The sequence below is a fragment of the Phalaenopsis equestris genome, unplaced genomic scaffold, assembly GCF_001263595.1.
Source record: "Phalaenopsis equestris unplaced genomic scaffold, ASM126359v1 Scaffold000408, whole genome shotgun sequence".
NCBI classification, from domain to species: domain Eukaryota; kingdom Viridiplantae; phylum Streptophyta; class Magnoliopsida; order Asparagales; family Orchidaceae; genus Phalaenopsis; species Phalaenopsis equestris.
Window position 1 is genome coordinate 76,623 of NW_018164849.1, and position 13,903 is coordinate 90,525.

A 13,903-nucleotide genomic window follows, 5' to 3' on the forward strand; every position below is an offset into this window, starting at 1 on the left:
CATACATTACATCTTACCATGCAAGATGTGTATTTCACTTTTCAACGGTGATATTTTTAATGTGATAATAGAAAATTATGGCGTAAATGTAAAAAAAAAAATTAATTGTTAGATATGTAAATACATAAGACTTACATATGTAAATGCCTCTCTTTTTGGGTGGCATGCATGTATACACATGTAAATGCCTCTCTTTTTGGGTGGCATGCATGTAAATCTCGTGAGAGAGAGAGAGTGTGTGCGTGTGTTGCAAGCTTCGAGAAACGAAGCCAATATATAGAGCTACTGGGCCTGAAAGTAGGGCCAAGAAAGCAATCTGCACAGCTTAGCATTCACAGAAATAGAATGAGACATTAAAACACTGACAGATACACAAATAGTAGCTACAGACAAGAAAATGAAAACGATTCCTCGTTAGAAACATAAAATAACAACTTTATTATTACTATTATCAATATTTACATCTATACCACTTAATTCCCACCTATTTACATATTTAACAACAAAATTTTAATTTTTACATACATTCCATCTTACTTGCCTTCCTACGAAACATCATATTTCACTTTTTAAAAATTTAAAATGATGATATATTTTTATGTGATACGAACTATTTGGGTGATATAAATGTATTAAGTAAAGTTTTGGGTGTTAGATATGCAAATACATAAGAATTAAATGGTATGTATGTAAATTCCCCATGTCCATTCCATAAAGAAATAAATTACGTACGTGCCTGTGTTGGAATTATGAAAAGTGGCTCCTAAAAACATACAGCAGCACGAAGGCAAAAAGAGCAGGTAATGCCAAACCAAAGGCCAAGCTTTATGGGATTTGGGCAAATGCCGAGACCAAATTGATAGAATATGACAAAGTTGAAAGTTAAATAACAAGACACCGAGTGAGTTCCACTTAAAATGCTTCGACTGTAATCAAATTCGTGTGGCCATGACTCGTTTCACAAAACGATGATGAATGACAGACACAACCTACATGTTGAAGCCGAAATGTTGCCCAAATGTTGCTCAAATGATAAACATGAAATTGGGCGAGTTATGTTTCAATTGTCTTGATTGCCGCTGAAGTTGCTCAACTTTCTTCGTCGACAAAACAGAATATTCGGATGCGTCGGGAACATCAAATTTATATAGACAAACACTCATATTGTTGGGTAAAATCAAGACATCAATATACAGATATAGGCAACTCATAAATCAAGGAGAAAAAGAGATTACTAAGAGGTTACAAGGGTCTCATGTACATCAAAAATAAACTTATATGAAAAAACTATAAACTTTTAAACCAAAAAGTAAATTGTAAACAGTGAGAAGGAGAACAAAAACATAAGATGACTCCAAAACTGACAACTCATAAAAAAGAACTGTTTTAATGATAGGTAGGCTCCATCCAAGGCAATACAAATAGCCAAAGATGGTAAAATAGTGTATGTAAAGGAAAGACACGGGCTGCAGTATCTGCTCATAAATGCAAAGAGAAGGCAAGGCATCCAGAAAGGACATAACAAAAAGTCAGAATAGAAGAGTGAGGCACGCAACATACACAGTGAAAGATTAATGAGTATTTGTATAAAATCTGAATCACAATCCCAAATTTTAGCCACATAAATTTGACTAGATGGCCGGTTGAGCCCATTGAAGTGCTGTTGTTTCATCATAGCACTGCAAAAACAAGCAAGAGCACCAATTTTCAGGAGAATTCTGTCCATGATACACATTAGAGGGAGAGTTGCCTTTATAGAGCTGTTGCTAGTCATAGGTCTTAACCAACATCTCAGTAGTGGAGCAGTGCAGGACCACAACAGCATGAGTAACCTGCAGGAAGAATATTTGGGAGCCTAACCAGCTCATAATGGCAGCAAAATATTATATGGGTTCTAGAATACTCTTCTTTACTCTATATATAGTGATTGTAATACATGTAAGAGTTTTAATGAAATAGTATTCATTCCACTCATCCCTGGTATGATTCTATTCACAACTTCTATTCTCTAGCAACTCTTTGTAATCCGTTGTTATCAATAGGATCATGATGGAGAGAAAAAATGTTAGACTATACGAGAAACACATCTGAAAATCTACGAGAGACACCCAAAATATAGTTCAGATTATCCCGAGTGCAGTTCGTAATAAGGACAAAACAATAAATAAATAGTAACTAAACGAGAAACACATCTGAAAATCTACGAGAGACACCAAAAATATAGTTCAGATTATCCCGAGTACAGTTCGTAATAAGGACAAAACAATAAATAAATAGTGTAGATACCATCATAATGATGGACAACAAGGTTATCACTATTGCATAGATAAGAAGTCAGCAATCACAACCACAGTCTCTGGTTGAGTCAACAAAACAAAAAATCTTGCAAAAATAATGTATACATATGCTGTGAAGTATAACTGCGTGAAATCAAAAAGTAACAACAGAAAGCCGAAACCATTTAGAATTAGACAACCAAAAATTTAAAATAATCCTGATCCAGTATTAATCGCCCAACAGTAACCAAAAGAATCAAACAACCAAATTCCAAAAACAGCCATGAACTTGAAAAAATGCCAAGTAATCTAGCAGCCAGAGAAATCAATTGAAAAAAATAAAAGACCAGAGACCCAGCAAAGTAAGACAAACATTTAGAGCATATATAGAACTTATTTATATGGGGTGGGATATCCCCTTTAAACTTCCATTTCCTATGCTTTTCGCTAACAACAAGACAAATTTTGTTTGAATCCCGCGGGGAAAAGAAACGGGAAAAGACTGGGCCCGAAACTTCTCATGGTGAGAAGCACCCTCAAGACAAGCGTCAAATAAAAAAATAATTTTCCACGACAGTTAACATGAAAAGTGAGGCATCTCATGATGTAAGTAGCTATTCTCATCATTGCCTTCCAGAAAGAAGATAATTTGTTCCCGCTTTAAACAAAAGAGAACCATGCTTTTGTGAGCGCCAATTGAAGAGAACAGAGTTGGAATTATAATGTCTTCAAACAACCTTAAACTTGCACATCAGATTGATTGTCTCAAGATTATGAAGTACCGGACCGCTAAGATGCTTAGGCTAGGTGGTCGAGCTCCAGGCACATACGATTGACAAGTTTAATTTAAAATATATTTATTCTATTTGTGACATGAGACAGCATCAATAGATTTCATGCCAAAAATTTAATTCGAAGTTCTAATTTCCTTCGTCATGCCTTCGGATTTAAAGAGCAAAAAGTGTGAGTTTTACTCTTATGTGGGACTAAACTTTTTCCAGCTTCACCAACGGGATGACTGAAAGCTCTCCCGTTTTATTTTACAAAAATTTACATACATACCACTCAATTCCCATGTATTTACATATCTAACATCAATTTTTACATACACACCACCTTAACCACACATTAAAAGATAAATTTAACTTTTTAAATGTTAAAATAGTGGTATCACAAAAATTAAAATACTGGTATTTTTTCGGTGGTAAAAATATAAAAAGTAAAGCTTATATGTTAGATATGTAAATACATAAGAATCTTGCTGCATGTATGTAAATGCACATTTATTTAAAAAAAAAAAAATGTATTAAAAATCTCTATTTTTTGTGATATTTGAGCTAAATAAAATAGAAAACAAAAAAATATGAGGTAAAATTATAATTAATTGGAATGTATAGATTTATTTATTAATTGTTTTGCTTACAATTGTTTATTAGTTTTCTTTAATACTTTTTTCTAAATAGAGCAAGCTTCATATGAAGCTTGTAATTTCATTAAAATATATTTAATTTAAATAGATAATGTGAGTGAAGTCAAATTGAAAAAGAAGTGTTTGATTTGATTCTCAATAGAGTTGTTATGCAATACTATCAAAAGATACAAAATAATTGAAACACTTGCACTATTTTTCAATTTATCAATGATAATGAAATGCAAGCGTCAAATAATAATTTGCCACGACAGTTAACATGAAAAGTGAGGCATCTCATGATGTAAGTAGCTATTCTCATCATTGCCTTCCAGAAAGAAGATAATTTGTTCCCACTTTAAACCAAAGAGAACCATACTTTTGTGAGCGCCAATTGAAGAGAACAGAGTTGGAATTATAATGTCTTCAAACAACCTTAAACTTGCACATCAGATTGATTGTCTCAAGATTATGAAGTACCGGACCGCTAAGATGCTTAGGTTTGGTGGTGGTGCTCCAGGCACATACGATTGACAAGTTGAATTTTAAATATATTTATTCTATCTGTGACATGAGACAGCATCTATAGATTTCATGCCAAAAATTTAATTTGAAGTTCTAATTTCCTTCGTCATGCCGTTGGATTTAAAGAGCAAAAAATGTGAGTTTTACTCTAATGTGGGACTAAACTTTTTCCAGCTTCACCAACGGGATGACTGAAAGCTCTCCCGTTTTATTTTACAAAAATTTACATACATACCACTCAATTCCCATGTATTTACATATCTAACATCAATTTTTACATACACTTTTACATACACACCACCTTAACCGCACATTAAAAGATAAATTTAACTTAAATGTTAAAATAGTGGTATCACAAAAACTAAAATACTGGTATTTTTTCGGTGGTATAAATATAAAAAGTAAAGCTTATATGTTAGATATGTAAATACATAAGAATCTTGCTGCATGTATGTAAATGCACCTTTTTTTTAAAAAAGAATATATTTATATTAAAAATCTCTATTTTTTGTGATATTTGAGCTAAATAAAATAGAAAACAAAAAAATATGAGGTAAAATTATAATTAATTGGAATGTATAGATTTATTTATTAATTGTTTTGCTTACAATTGTTTATTAGTTTTCTTTAATACTTTTTTCTAAATAGAGCAAGCTTCATATGAAGCTTGTAATTTCATTAAAATATATTTAATTTAAATAGATAGAAGCTTCATATTAAGATTTTTTTTTCTTTTTGTTAATACCGCTTCCTTTTTTTTTTGTTAAATTGTTCAAAAAAACTCTACCCTGGTTTAGATATTGATATTAGTTTGAGATAAAATTAATTCGGGTTTTATGATGAATAATATTTCATTTTTAAAACATTTAAAAATGTCTCTTTTTTAAAAAAAATGGTCGACAATATGTTTATTTTAAAAAAATGATCTACAATGTATTTTATTTAAAATGATCGAAGGTGTGTCTATATTTTATTTTAATTTTTTTTTTGTTTATGCTTGAATTTATTTATTGTTTGATAGTGAATTATTAGGATTTAAAATATTCATTTGCTTAATAAATATTATTTTAATATTCATGTTATAGATGTTTGATTAAAATTTTTTGATTATTTATATAGATATAAGGATTTCTTTTCATGTTAAAATTTAATGAATAGATAAAAAAACATCGTAGTTTAAAGAGATAAAGTGAGTGAAGTCAAATTGAAAAAGAAGTGTTTGATTTGATTCTCAATAGAGTTGTTAAAAGATACAAAATAATTGAAATATTTGCACTATTTTTCAATTTATCAATGATAATGAAATACGAAACTCTATTTTGAATTATGTGCTATTTTTTATTAATTTATTTTTATAATAAATTTGCCTCCATTAAAAAAATGTTGGCTTTACCCTTGGTTAGAGGATTTAAGTTTAAAGAGTTAATAATAATGCTTCAATGCTCCCAAAAAAGGGGTTATCATGGAAACCAAGTATGTCCCTATAATAGTATTTAAGCTGCTCATTCACTAATTTAGAAAAGCATATTGTAAATTTGTTAGGACTGTATTAAAGATTAGAGGCTTCATGAAAGGACTTAAGGGTGAGAGTAAAACCATTAATAATTTTAGTAGTAGCTTTGCCAAAAACAAGAAGGTCATCAACATACATTAAATGATTAATATTACCACGTATATTTCTTATATTGGAATAAGACCAATGAAGATTCAAAAGCCTAGAAAATGAATCCATAGTAATGGTAAAGAGATAAAGAAATAATTGACAACATTGTCTTAACCTAGAAATGAAAGAAAATTACCATGAAGCTCACTATTAATGATAACTGAAAAATAAAATCGAGTCATGCAAACTTGAACTCGGTCAGTAAATTTGGAAGAAAAATCCAACATTTCCAATTTGCCAAGAAGAAAATTTCTGTTAGCACAGTCAAATGCCAATTTAAGATTAATTTTGGAGCATAATTCCTTGGGATGGTTTGGGGCATTTCATTTTTGAGGAAGCATTTGCTAAAATAATATTATCTGCAACATATTATCTAGAAATAAATGTTAATTGGAACTAATGAATAATACTAGGCAGAATACTTTTGAGTATATCAACAATGAATTTGGTAATGATCTTGACTATAGTATTACAGAGAGCAAAATGTCTACAATCATTGATCTTGAGCATGGAAATTTTTGGGAATGAGAGTAAATGCGGAGTGTTTAACTCTGTCAGGGAGTTTGGAAGATCGAAAAAAAATGTATAGCTTTAATGCATGATGCACCAATCATATCCCAAGTATATTTAAAAATTTTAGAAGTGAAGTCATCTAAACCATGAGATTTCTCATAGCCAATAAGAATTTTTTTTTTTAAATCATCCTCGTAGAAATCAAAAAGAAGAAAATTACATTCTTGAGCAAGCATCCGACCAATAGACATATTGCGAAGAGGCATTAAGATAATTTAGGAGAGTAAAAAAGTATGGAACAACTTCCTTCACAATGTCCTCTTGTGAATTAATGTAAACGTTATTAAAAAGCAACACCTTGACATAGTTTCTATTACCACCACGCTTGATTCATTGCTACAAAAATTTGATATCATTCTCCCTCTTGGACAACCAAACACATTTCATTATTAGTTGATCGAATTGTTTTCATAAGATATAGCTTCAATGAGTTTATTTTGAGTGTCAATGACGCGCCGAAACTTACCGTTAAGTAAGCCGGCCGCACGACGCAAGTATGTGTGTCAAACAATAATGCAATTAAAGAGTACCACATATCAATCTCACAACAATAGTGTCAAAATATTTTTAACAGCAAAGTTCTAGTTTACCAAACCACTAAATCTAATTTGAGTTGTTCAAAATCAACAAATGAATCTAACAGTCCTAAAAATGCAGTAAACAGAAATAGCAGGAAAAACTATTGAACTTCTCAGATATACAAGGTTTATACTCCTGTGATAAAGTTTAAATGGTTTCTTGTGGTTTTCTCATGGGTCCCACGCTAGAGTTGATAACTAAGGATAAAAATTTCTCCTAATGTCTTTGTCTAGGTCAAAAGAAGACTAGAATCCAAGGAGTTAAGACTTCCTCACTCTCCATGCATTTTGCAGGTGTATTACGATGTCGTGGAAATGTTGCAAAATTCCACTGGAATAAGTTTATCCTCTCAAGATTCTATGATTAACATTTCGTTTCCACTACGCAGCGGTTATAGGTCAAAGCTTCATGAAAGTTTTTAACTTTCTTATCACGTCCGATAAGAAGTAAATGATGATTAAAAGGTTAACACATCAACATGAAACATTTATGCTTAAAAAGGGCATCGAGAGAACACAAGATCCATAGTATGAAAATTACAAGAAACCCACAATACTGACAACACAGGAATATAAAATGAAATTAGTTACAATGCATGATTAAAAAAAACATAAACTTTGTAATTGCAAGAATAAAGAAGAGAGATGATTTAAGGTTCACAAAAAACTCAAAAACAAGCCAAACAGTCCCTTACAATACATCAATGCCCTTTCTGATCAATGCAAGCATTCATAGATTTCTCTCATACAAATTGCCCTCAATCACGCCTTACATTATCATAAAAAGCTCTCAAACAATCATAAAAAAGACAAAATAACAAGAACATACCCTTTCAAGCGAAGCCGCAGAAGAAAACTCCCAAAAGCTCCAAAAGACTTCCCCCTAACCTTGGAGACACAACCCCCTAGGCAAAAGTGTTGTCATAATCACCAAAATATATTTTTATATTTAGATCATGCTTTAGTGGTCCCAAATAGGCCAAAAAATTTCTTCAAATTAGTCAAAATCCTAAAATTTAGTGTTTTGGCAGGTTGGTGCAAGTGAGCGAGCTCATGGGCGTGCGCATACACACGCCCAGCTGGATTTATCAAGTGCTGGCCAATTTTGGCAATTTCTGGCTTCAGTTGCACTCGTGTGCACTTCAGTGCACACATGGGCTAGATTTGGAAAGCCCGTGTGACAAGACTACAAGCGTAGGAATAAGCCACTTACTCAAAATCGAGTTTTTCCTCTTTTTTGCTCCAAATTCATTTTTTTTCTATTTCAAGTGTCTTAAGATCTGTAATCTTCACAAACAACAAAAAATACCTTTCTTAAGCGCAATATTACGATGAATGCGATAATTAACATGATATTTAATGCCAAAAAATTACATAAATTCAAGTCGTATCAGTCCATGGATTGGGAGAGAAGATCTCTATAAAGAGGTTGATGCTTTAAAAGTAGCAAGTGCCTTTGGGTGACCTTCAACTCATTGATAGTGTTCGAGTTGTAATTGAAGAAATCCAATTGGCATTTTGAATAGATTTTTGGGCATTCTTGTTTTATTGATAAGAACAAAAATATGATCACCATCCACAGGTAGGCTCTAAGTATAAGAGAAAATACTGATAAAATTCAAGAAAAAGCTCTAATAGTTTTTTGTACATGAATCTGCATCTATGAATGAAAATAGTACCTAAAGAAATAAGAATATGAGAATGGTAAGAAATGAAAGTGGCATAGCTTTGAAATGGAATCAAGGAAAAGAAAGGAGCCACAAGTCGTAGCTCAAGGCTCTATCAAACAAACATCTGATGGGATTATACATTTATTGATTAAATCAGCTAAATGAGAAACTAGTTTAAGGAGCTCAGTTAGACATAAATAAAAAACACATGAGTTTAAATAAATAAGTTTACTGGGAATAGGTGGCAGACCCCCAACTTTTTCTTCAAGATTATGAATATAGTTAAAATCACCAACAATAAGAAAAAAACCAAATAGTACATGCTAAAGTCAAAGATCTTTCTTACGAAAAGCACAATTGTCAGAGTAGACAATAGTCATAAAAATATTGGCATATGCTGAGGCATTCAATAACTCATGGATGTATTGAGGATGAGTTTCGTAACTGAAAAAAATATTTGTTGAATTTCAATTAATCTAGATGCATCCATTCTAAGATAAATGAAAGTTCTGAGCATTGTCTTCATTAGGAAAAATAGAGAAGTATTTAGAAGATGACATTTCAATGACAAAAATAATGCTAACCTTGATCTCAACTAGACAAAATAGTTCAAGCTTATGGTCTTTAGCAATTTTTCTACGATCAATAACAAAAATATCAGTGTTGAAATCTCTCACATTCCAAGAAGTTATAATGGAAAAAATACTAAAAAAAATTATAGTCGGGACGAAGAAGCGCCTCCTTTAGGACTTCATTTACTAAGTTTAGAAGTGTTGGAAAGGGCTGAGATATTTGGTTGAGTAGAATGATTCAACAACAAACACTTTTCCAAAGAACGCATTCAGTTAGAAGTCAGGTAGAGAATAATATTTGGCTAATTCTTCAAAGTGTTAGTTGGGTGCATGTTTGACGCAAAGAGGGGATTAATTTGTTGGTTTCATTCATGTTTGAGGTCATGTAAGGGATTAATTTGTTGATTCCCTCAGCACATCAAGAAGGGAATTTGTTGACTGAAGAGTTACTATTTTCAAGTGTGACAACAAGGGTATCAAGCTAGATACAGGGGATGTAGAGGGAAGCTGTGGCAAAAAAAAAATTTACTCTGTTTGTTGAGAATTCTACAGATGATAGCTCCATTCCCTTTCCAGCTACGACTCATGCAATGATTGAAGAAAAATATCGCGGGAGATGGGGGAGGGAAGTGGGTTAAAGTTTAGGGATTTAGAACAAATATTGTGGTCATGAACAAAACAATATTGCACAGATTGTACTCTGATGATCTCCACTCATAGATGATGAGTTGTTGGACGTCCTTGCCTTTAATATTTATGTGATGAAGTCCGACAAGATAGATTTGGTATTGATCTGAATAGCACCATAGCAAAAATGCGGCAAGTTCATTTGACTTTGGAATGGTCAATAGCTAAGGGATCTCTTATTACACTCACAATCTTTGAAATATCACTTTTTGACCAACAACACAAAGTTAAGCTAGATAAATACATTATGAAAACTCAAATGTACGATTGAACTTATTTCTCTCACTAAATGCTTTTTTTTAAAATTCACTAGCCATAAGGACCTGAATATGAATCTGAAGGGAGGACCGTGTTTCATTAATAATAAATCTTTTATTTTCAAGAAATTGACCCCTGATTCCAACTTATCAAGGAAGATTTTAAGAAGATTCCTATTTGGGTTAGGTTCTCCAATTTACCTCTCTGTTAATGGTCGGAAAGTAGCATTTCAAATATTGTGAGTATGATAGAAGTTCACTTAGTTGTTGACCCTCTCACAGAAGTCATCTCATTTTTACTAAGGTGAGTAAACCAATCAATACTAAATCTATCTTATCAAACTCTATGCCTATAAATTTTAAAAGCAATGACGTCTGACAACTCATTATTTGTGAGTGGAGATCGTCATCTTATAAATTTTGCAATACTTTTTTTGCATAATCACAATGCTTGACACAAATCCTCAAACTTTAACCCCTGAACTTTCCCCTTAATTGTGGCAGGTGTGGCACCGAGAAAGAGATTGACCTATCATTCCTAGAAGCCTCAGCAAAAAGTGAAACTTTCTTGTCATAACGTTCCTCTAAACCCCTGTATACGACTTCAATATCCTCACTACCATACCTGAAAATAGCAATTTCTCAACCAATAAATTCCCTTTCTGGTGTGTTGAGAAAACCAACAAGTCAATCTTCCACCTGACCTCACCCAACAAACGCTTAGGAGAAACAATCAAACACACTTCTCAATCAAACTTTTAGTTGACTGATATCTTTGAAAAAAATATTCCTTGACATATTCTACATAACTAAATACCTCAATCTAACCTCATATTTTTAAAACCAATAAATAAAAAGCAAAAGTTGATAATCCTCCTTCCCAACAATAATTTTCTTAATATTTTTTCACAACATAGCTTTTTAGTATGCGAGGAGTTTTAGCAATGATATTTGTATCACTGATTGTAAAAAAAATTATTTAATATCGTAAGCTTGACCTCTTATGTTGTTTTGTGACAAAGTTTAACACGATTCTATCTCTGACCTGATATCTTCACAACAATTCTTTTTTCTTCATTCCTAATCTCAAGTATTATGGCCTTCGTAGTGTGTCCATCAAACAAATTTGGATCCGACACTCCCCAGTTTAATAATGACAAACAAAGAATCAAAACAGTTAATAGAGCTGAGCTCTTCTAGGAGTCCATACAAATTAAAAATTATATATATATATAGATATATATATATATATAAAATTCTTATGTATTTATACATTTAAAAACCAAATCTTTAACGTATGTTTATGTCACAGTAGCACATGAATAGTACCAAAATAGTGCAATTGAAATATATTGTATTTTAACTATTTTAATTTTTGCATTGGATGTTAAACAAATGGATGTAATATGTTTTTGTATTTGATTTGAAGTAAAATAAGTCAATGTAAACATCAATGGCAAACGCCAGTGCTGTCGCTCGTTGCTGTAACAACTGCTAGTAACTGCGCATGGTGATGACAACTAACTCCTATCGGTTTTGTTGTACATAAAAATTGGCTAATTTAGCCTAATTTTGACTCAAAACGAACCAAAAGGGTGAGTTACATAAATAGTCAAAAATTAAAAAATTTATGCTATATTTCTTTTATATCAAATCTAATGCCAATTTTTTTTAAATCCCTGCATTTACTTTGCATCAATCCAACAATTTTAGCACCAAAAGCCTCTAAATAGGCATAAAAATACAAAGGACTCGGAGAGTTAGTTCACATGACTGAGTTGTTTGGATGAGATCAAAGTAGGCCATGAAAGATCCTATGCACTAAGAGTAACGCATAGAATATTAGCAAGAGCTAGAGAGAAAGAGAAAGAGAGAACGTTCGTAACAAAACAAATAAATGTTAGCATCATTATCTCCTTAGCTACTTCACCAAGCTCAATGCGATTCAGATTAAGAAAAGCTTCATCTTCTCAATATGAATCCGGATACCAAACCACCTAAGAAAATTTACGAGACCAGGTACGTGAAAACCTCAAAAAACAAGGTTTAAGAACCGAGGACTTCACAAAACCTAACCCTAAAATTGATTACGATACCTGTCTAAAGATCAAGAACAATGCCATCACAAAATACACAAAACAACATTGGTAAAACCCTAACCTTAAAGCCGAGCAGGAAAGCCGTAACAGAAAAAATGGTTGCCAATCGAGACATGGAAATAAGAACCCGTCGAAATACGAGAAATGAAGACAAAAACGAGTTCGAGAGAGAAATCTCGCCATGACACCTCGTGTGATAGAGAAAAAAAAAAACGATACGGTGATAGGAGAATATTCTCCCTTGTGTTATGTATTGTTGCGTGTTATTCATGTGTTATTGTGTGTTATTCATGTGTTATTGATGTGTTATTGTGTTATTATAACATCAAGAATATTCTCATGACACAATAACACATGAATAACACACAATAACACATGAATAACATGGGGAATATTCCCGACAGAGAAAAAACGTCGCAATAATACGGGGGAATATTTTCACCAGTGTTATTCATGTGTTATTGTGTGTTATTCATGTGTTATTGTATTATTATAACACTAGAAATATTCCCAGGACACAATAACACATGAATAACACGTAATAACACATGAATAACACGGGGGGAATATTTCCCATGTTACTGTGCCGTTTTTTTTCTCGGTTGCACAGGGTGTCGTGGTTTGATTTCATTGGCTACGCACGTTACTCTACGTGCGTAGTACTGATGTAATATTTTTTCCAAGAGACAGAGGAAAGAGATGAGAACAATAACGAGTGATTGGCGGAATGGGTAAAAAATTTGCTTAATTGAGGGTCATATAACTTTAAGTAATCTCTGCGATTCACATCTCTATAATTTACATGAAAGGTATATAAAAATTGTAAGGAATATAACTTGAATATACTCAGTGTTGCGTACGTTTATGTACGCAAATTTTTTCCCAAATTAAGGGTGAGAATATTAGAAATAATGAAGAGCCATTTGAGTTGTTAGTTGAGAAATGAAGACATAAACGAGTCAAGAGACAGAAGAAAGAGATGAAAACAATAATGGCTGATATTAACTTTAAGTAATCTCTGACTAAGATATTGGTGTCTATTTTCACATATTATAAGTTACATAAAAGTTGTACAAAAATTATAAGGAATATAACGTGAATATATGCAGTGTTGCATAGTTTATGTATGCAAATTTTTTCTCAAATTAAAGGTGAAGTTATTAGAAATAATGAAGAGCCATTTGAGTTGTTAGTATGTAAATATATAAGTGTATTAAGGATATAAATTGTTATGTTTTAGATGGTTGATATGTAAGAATTCAAAATTTTAATCCTTGTTGGCTTATTATATATTTTAAATTCCTGAGGAAGCCAAATAAATACACATTTAGATTTATAATATAAGTGTTATAAAAGTAAATATCAAATGTCGGATGTTTGAGATGTAAATAGATATGAATTGTGTGGTATGTATGTAAATTTCTCTTACCATTATTGTTAGCCTTATTCTTCATCGAGACCTCTCGCCGTCTCGTTATTTCATCTCCATTTCCTTTTTTCCCATTCCAACCCTGTTTCCTCTCCGAGCACTGTAATCCATGACGATCCGCCGGCTCCTAAACCTAGCCCGCCGCTCTCGCGTCCTCCAGCAGGCC

General features: G+C 32.3%; 1 protein-coding gene across 1 annotated transcript in view; it reads left to right on the forward strand.

Annotated features, from left to right (window-relative positions):
* Positions 1-13,744: 13,744 nt before the first annotated feature.
* Positions 13,745-13,903, forward strand: part of LOC110026964 (probable mitochondrial-processing peptidase subunit beta, mitochondrial) — a gene marked incomplete in the record, with an annotated part of 17,315 nt that continues 17,156 nt past the window's right edge. Inside the window, 1 exon segment of the mRNA XM_020728207.1 lies at positions 13,745-13,888. Coding sequence (XP_020583866.1) covers positions 13,847-13,888 — 42 coding nt within the window.